The sequence below is a fragment of the Echinops telfairi genome, unplaced genomic scaffold (assembly GCF_000313985.2).
Source record: "Echinops telfairi isolate 266 unplaced genomic scaffold, ASM31398v2 ScPeMD7_7467;HRSCAF=8505_1, whole genome shotgun sequence".
NCBI lineage: Eukaryota > Metazoa > Chordata > Mammalia > Afrosoricida > Tenrecidae > Echinops > Echinops telfairi.
This window is the reverse complement of record NW_022111368.1, coordinates 28,683,441-28,690,321: the sequence shown is the minus strand read 5'-3', so window position 1 is coordinate 28,690,321 and position 6,881 is coordinate 28,683,441. Positions and strand designations below refer to the sequence as shown.

The window sequence follows — 6,881 nt, the reverse complement described above, 5'->3', positions numbered from 1 at the left end:
GCTGCCCCCCACGGGCTGCCACCCGGAACAGCAGCCGCAGCTCCATGGGGCCTTGGCACATCTCAGGGACTTGGTCTCCTCATCCATAGGGTGGGAGTGGTCTGGCCAGCCCCAGGGGCTTGTTCTGAGGACGAGATGGCCGGAGTCCACCTGTACTAGAGGGCCCTGGGCCCTGCCCTGTGTCGGATGGAACCTAGGGCCACCCACTGGGTCTCTCCTCACTGGCCAGGTCTGGGGCCACAGGATGGAGGCCAGGGACTAGCACGGGTGGGCTCAGGCGTGTGGCCACTGCCAGCCAGCTCCAGCTTTGCCCTCACAGGAGGGTGGGTGTCCCCAGGGGCAGATCCTGCTCAGGGGCCGCCTCACTTCCTCGAGACTCCTTGCCCAGCCAGCAGCAGAAAAGGCACACACAGACCCAGCCCCAGCTGCCCCTCTGACCTGCCCGCTCCTGGCGTGGGACAAAGGCTTTGTTCACGGAGGCCACTTCTCTCCTGAAGAAGGTCGTCCATCTTGGAGGACGTGACCCTGGCCATAGCTGGAGCAGGACACTGTGACAGTGTGAGCAGATGGGCGTGAATGTGTGCTCACCTCCGTGTGTGTGCACGTGCGCATGTGTGTGCACGCCATGTGTGCGTGTGGGCATGTGTGTGTGAGAGAGAGAGTCTGTGTGAGTGTGTTTGTTGGGGTAGAAGAGAGAAGTAAATTCACAGACACTCAGATGTGTATAAGAAAGAGCTTTATATCAAAGAGTAATAGCATATTAAGAAAACATCCCAGCCCAGTCCAGGATCAAGTCCATAAGTCCGATACCAGTTTATAAATTTCTCTTTAGACTCATGCAACGCAGGCAATGGAAGATCATCTGCCAGTGGGTGGAAAGTCTTGTGGATCCAGTGATGGTGGGAGCATCTCAGCACTAGCGTGGGTCTCCACGTGGCTCCTCCAGCTCCAGGGCTCTGGTTCCATGCAGCTTGTCAGCAGGACGAGGAAGCAGCTAGAGTCAGAGTGTGTACCCCTTCCTGGGAAGAAGAGAGGAAAACTCCCAGAATCCTCACGAGAAGGCCATGCCCACACAGAGACCTCATTGGCTGTGACTAGATTGACAGGCTAGACTCCACCCCTCTAACCTGGAGGGCCCCTCTGCGAGGTGATGGCTCAGGACTACTCTGCCTGTTCTGCTGCAGGAGGTGATGAAGGCATCCGACGGCAGCCTGCTGGGGGACCCCGGGCGCACGCCGCTGAACAAGAAGGAGAGCATCAAGTGGCAGAGGCCACGGCTCACCCGCAAGACCCTGATGAGGTGCTGCCTGGTCAAGTGGATCCTGTCCAGCGCCGCCCCACAGGGTTCAGGTAGGGACTGGGGTGGGCTGGGTGTGGGGGCAGGGGTGCTGCTCTGAGTCCTGTCCTAAGCGTTCACAGTCCACCAGAGCTCCAGACCAGGCCAGCCACCTCTGGCTCTGCTGGGAGAGGTGTCTAAGTACATGGGGTGGGAGGGGCTAGGGGAGGGGGAGGGCCCAGAAGGTTCAGCTTTGGGTGGCCAGGAAGAGAGTGCCAGGGGCGGAGGGTGAGAGGCCATGTTTATCCATGAGTCCTCCGAGCCCACCTGGAGGGCACATTTGAAGGTGGGCAATGAGGTGTTCTCAGCTCTGCCTGGCCACTGCAGGGACTTCGTTCTGGGGCGGTCTTGAGGGAACTGGCCGAGATGGTTTCCCAGGCTTACTGCCGGCACTGTCAGTGTCTGCTGAGCGTGACACACAGAGATGCAGAATTGGCCTTCCGCGGCCCCTGTGTGCTAACACGCACACGCACATGCCACACGCTCACACCGGTGTGCGCCCACACCTGTGCACGTGCAGCCCTCCACGAGCGAGCACACATATCCACACCAGCCCACCACGCACATGTGGCCACACACATGCACATCGCATGCACTCATGCGCTCACCGCCCACACTCACACGATCATACGCCCACCCGAGGCACAGGGGGCTTTGCTAAGAAGAAGGTGCAGACTCGGCCACTCTCAAGCTGGGGGTTTTGGAGGCCCCCGTCCTGGAAAATGGGGATAATGCCCATTCCAACCTCCCAGGCTGGATCAGGAGTGTGTGTGTGGGAAACTCCCTGAGTGACCTGAGGGGCAGGCATAGAGGGGGGCAGCCACACAGGTGCAGTTGTGTGGCATCCGTGAACGTGGCTCCCGGGCGCCCAGTCCCAGTCCTCGATCTGCGAAGCTCACTCCGGGTCCCTGCCAGCTGGCTCCAGTCCCAACCACCCCTCTACCTCACCTGCTCAGTCTGGGCCCATCTGCGGCACTCTGTTGCCCTCAGCTGGACAGTCTGATTATGTCCTGGCCCCACTGTCCCTGACCCTCTTCTTTCGCCTGGAGCATCACCCAGAAATAGCAGCGCCAATACATAAATACATGTTGGGGGTGGGGGGGATGGGGGAACCTGCTCACACCACCACCACCCACCATCTTCAGGAGGAAAATAGGCTTTGCAGCTGTCAGAAACATGATGGGATTGTTAAAATTACATACAGACAGCTTCATTGTGAAGCACGAATCTTCACAGTTCCGTTTGTTCTGCAATTGGGCTGGGGGGAAATGCAAATTCCCTCTGAGCGTGGAGGCTAGCCAAGGGCATGGCTGGCCACCTGCTCATCCACCTGCCAGTCCTGATGGCTCCCGGCCACTCCCACTGAGAAGCGGCTTTGCATAGCCCAAGGCTCACAGGCCCCCCAGCCCGCACCCCCATCCAAGAAGCAGCAGATAGGCTGAAGCAAATCCCCCTTTTGCTGTAGGTAGCTGGTCTTGGTTTCAGCATTCAGGCCCCATGTCTCTCCTCCCCATGGTCCTCTCCATCTGTCACCTGCAGCCTCTCCCCTGCTCCGGGCCTGCTGGGCCGCCCTCCACCGCCTGGCTTTGAGAGATGCCTAGGGACCAGGGGTGGTTCAGGATGGGGCTGGGACACGGTGTGCCCCGTCCACCACAGCCAGACTGCAGAGTAGATGAGCCCCCAGGAAAGTGAGACCTTGTCCAAGGTCACACACAGGAGAGGACTGAATGGGGACATCACACCCGCCCCACCTTGACTTTAGGGTCGATTTCTCGAGGGTCTAGCCACTGTCCTTGCAGCTTTGCAGTCTCCTTACAGAAGCAGACAGCCTCATCTTTCTCCTGAGGAGCAGCTGGTGGGGTTCGAACTGGGGACCTTTCAGTTGGCCGTGTGATACTTAAGCCACTGAGCCACCAGGGCTCCTTTTGTAAAAGGTCAGGGTGCCTCTTCACCTTCAATACCCATGCCATTTGGCTGTCATCAGAGGTGGAGGGAGAGAGGGGGGCGGGGTGGGGCAGGGTGAGCACAGGAGCTGAAGGCAATAGGAGATTCTAAGAGAAAGAAAAGCACAGTCTTACTTAATGGGGTGAGGGAGGAGCTGCAGACCTCCTGGACTAAAGACCCTCTTGATGCCCAGAGAGGTCCAGTGACACAGGGGTCGCAGGGCAGGGCAGGGGGGTGGGTGTGCTGCACCCTCCAGCGACCTGAAGAAGGAGCAAGCCCAGGGGCCTGGTGGAGGGGTCCCCTGATGCAGCACTCACCCATTCGGGAGTCCGGCTCCACCTCGCCCCTGCTGTTCACCCGGCAGAGTTCCCAGCCTCCTCTGCTTCATGCACCATCTGTGCTTGTCCCTAAAGGGTGGCACTGTTGCTCTCTGGCTGTGGTGCCGGCACAATCGCCACCATTCAGCAGCTTTGCCTGCCTGGCTGGAGGCCCAGCTCCTCTGTCCCCGGAGGCCAGTGCCATGGGAAGTTGGAGGGGGGCGGGGTCAGGCGGGTGGCAGAAGACTGTGTCCTTGTTGTTAGGTTTTTTCCATTCAGCAAAAGACAGAGACACGGGTTTCTGGGACAGTTGGGAGAGAAAGTCGTCACCCAGGACCAGTGAAGGGAGCAGGTGTCTCGAGGTTGGGAGAGAGGGAGAGCTGGGATCTGGAGGTCCAAGGACAGGGGGTGGGTCCGAGGGGATTGCTCCCTGGCTGCGGTGGCCTCCGTGCCCCATCCACCTGTGCCCAGGATGGAATCAGGAGCTGGTGTCTCTGTAAGACCCCGTCTTCATGGACATTCACACGTTCTGTCGAAATCACAGCAATTTGTGAGTCTCGGTTCTGGAGGGCTGGACAGTGAATAAGGAGGACTGAGGAAGAACCGTCGGTGCATTTGGATCGTGGTCCTGAAGACTGCGGTACCCTGGACGGTCCAGAGAGCACAGCCCCCTGGAGGAGAGGATGGCAAAACATCCTCTCACCTACTTTGGACAGGTAGTCAGCCGAGGCCAGTCCCCGGGGAAGGACGTCGTGCTTGACCAAGTCTTGAGGCCATGACAGAGAGCAAGGCCCTCGCTGGATGGCCTGGCTGGACACCAGGGCTGCATCTGTGGGCTCGGCCATCAGAATGATGGTTGGAGGGCACAGGGCGGGCAGCGTTCTGTCCTGCTGTGCACGGGGTGGCTGTGAGTCAGAACCACGACAGCATAGCCACAGCAGTTCTGTGGACCAGAGGCTGAACCAGGGTGGTGGCAGGGCTGACTCATTGGTGGGGGACTCTGAGGGACAGGTCCACGCCTCTCTCCTAGTTTCTGGGGGTGGCCTGGAGGTGCGTGCCTACCTCCCATCTCTGCCATCACCTGGCAGTGTTCCTCCAGGTCTCCCTGTGTCTCTTGCTCTATTTTTTTTTATAAGGATGTGAGTTCGGTTGGATTGGGAAAGACCTCCCGGCTCCACCATGGGAGCCCCCCAGGTGGTACAAATGGAGAGGCCCTCCCTGACTAATAACCAAACGCTAGAAGGTTCCCTTAGTGCCCGCCCCACTCCCCACCCCACCATGGGGGGCCTGGGAAGAAGGCCTGGGGATTGAATTCTGAGAGACCAGCTCCTGACAGCTCTATGGGAACAGCATCAATGCTGGTCCCTTCCGTGATGGGAGGGATGCAGTGGGGCTGAGTTGGTGGCTGACTGGTCCCCATGCCCTAGCCCCCCTTCCCCCAGCTGGCAGGGTGGGCTTGTAACAGCAGGTGCAGGCAGATCCTCTCAGGAAGGTGCAGTTCTTGTCTTCTGTCTTTAAACGGTTAACAGTTGTATCGATCTCGAAGTCACCCGGCCCCCATGCAGTTTCAATAGTTGAAACGTATTCGCAAGCGTTGTGCCGTTGTCACTGCCAGCAGGTTAGGAGGCAGGTCTTCCATCGAGCTGATACTTAGTGTGCATCCACATGAGACCACAAACGGAGGCGGATGGACGGCCACACAATGGGCCATCTTGACCACTCTGCACTCCTGGTGTCCCTTGGGAAACATTGTCAGAGGACGCTGATGGTCTCACATCCCAGCTCAGTTCTTCCCCAGACCTCGGGTCACTCCCCCAGCCCCTGGACCAATGGTTAACCTCTGTCCACGCACACATATAAAGACACCAAGGCAAGCCTTAGGCCATCCTTTCTTTGCAGGTAGTGGGGGCAAGCAGGCGGATTCCAAGGACGCACATCTGTCCACTGGGAAGAATTTCCTTCTCCACGGCCCTTCCCCTGAGTTGCTTACAAGGTCCACAGACAGCAGAGGCCAACATTTCTGACAGCGCTATGTGTAAACTAGATACATCTATTTCCTCCCCAAATGGTCTTGGGGACCCTCTCTGGGGCCCTGAGTGTGGGTGGAGGGTTCAGTGGCAATGCAGCAGGAGTCTAGAGGCCATGAGTCTAACCCGCCTGCTAATCCATGACTTCCTTGAACTTGATCTCATCTCTAACCAAACACAAACCAAACTCATTGCCATCGGGCTGATGCGGACTCAGAGTGACCCTGTAGTAAAGGGTGGCACTGCCCCCCGCCCTGTGAGTTTCCGAGACTATAACTAGTTAGAGGGGTAGAAAGTCCTGTCTTTTCTCTCAAAGAGGTGCTGGTGGTTTCGAACTGCGGACCTTGAGGGTTGCAAGGACCTCGTGCAGAGCACCTCTGTATGATCACAGAGTACAGCTCACACCTTAGGGCTTGGGAAGGAAGTTAATACGCAATTCCCGATGGTCGGCTCAGGCCTTGTGGTCCTCTGGTACTCCCTGGGCAGGTGCTGCGCCCCCATAAGGACCACTGGCTGCACGTCCAGAGGAGGAGAGATCTCTTCCAGCAAGAGCTTGATTTGGCTCAAAGCCTGAGAGACCCCTGGCCCATTTTCCTATGGGCCCTCCATACATCCCAACTTGCCTTAGACACACCGTGTGCCAGTGTGTGTTCCCGGCATTAGGTCCAAGGGGCAGAGCTGCTGGTACACAGCCCAGGCCTGCTGCAGACCCCGAGCCCTCTCACTCGGTGAATGGTGTGGAGCAGCCGGCTTGCCCCTCGTATACTTTAAGGCCCAGCAAGCATTCCTCTCCTGGCAGGGTTTGCAAAGTACAGCCGTTGGTTGTTTGCTTCAGAGCAGGTGTTTTGACTTGCCTAGACTGGTGTTTAGCAGAAAAGCCAAATCACATTTGGGCAGGACGGGCCAGGAGCGCAGGGAGAGGCAGCCTCGTTGGCAGAGCTTGGCCTCGGGCAATTGAGTCTGGGGCAGGGATGACTGCCTGCTGTGTGTGTGTGTGTGTGTGTGTGTGCGCGCGCTCAGTGACCCTGGGAACAGGACTGGAAAAGACCCAGTCTCAGAGCCCAACCTCCCCACTGTCACAGCCAGATGGAGATGCGTTTGCCTCCTGCGGGAGAAATCCAGCCAGGGAGGTGGCTGGCACAGGTTTGGCAGCTTGGCGATGCCAGCGTCAGGAGCCGTGAGTCTCCCATCCTTTCCCTCATGGTTCCAAGGTAGCTGCTCTGGCTTCGCAGAGCATCACAGCCTCGTTCCGGGGGT

At 58.4% G+C, this 6,881-nt stretch overlaps 1 protein-coding gene across 1 annotated transcript in view; it reads left to right on the top strand.

Annotated features, from left to right (window-relative positions):
• KCNIP3 (potassium voltage-gated channel interacting protein 3) overlaps window positions 1-6,881 on the top strand; it is a 99,526-nt gene that overhangs the window by 14,257 nt on the left and 78,388 nt on the right. The window contains exon 2 of the mRNA XM_045283840.1: window positions 1,185-1,350. Within this exon, the coding sequence (XP_045139775.1) occupies window positions 1,185-1,350 (166 nt within the window). The remainder of the gene's footprint in view (window positions 1-1,184; window positions 1,351-6,881) is intronic.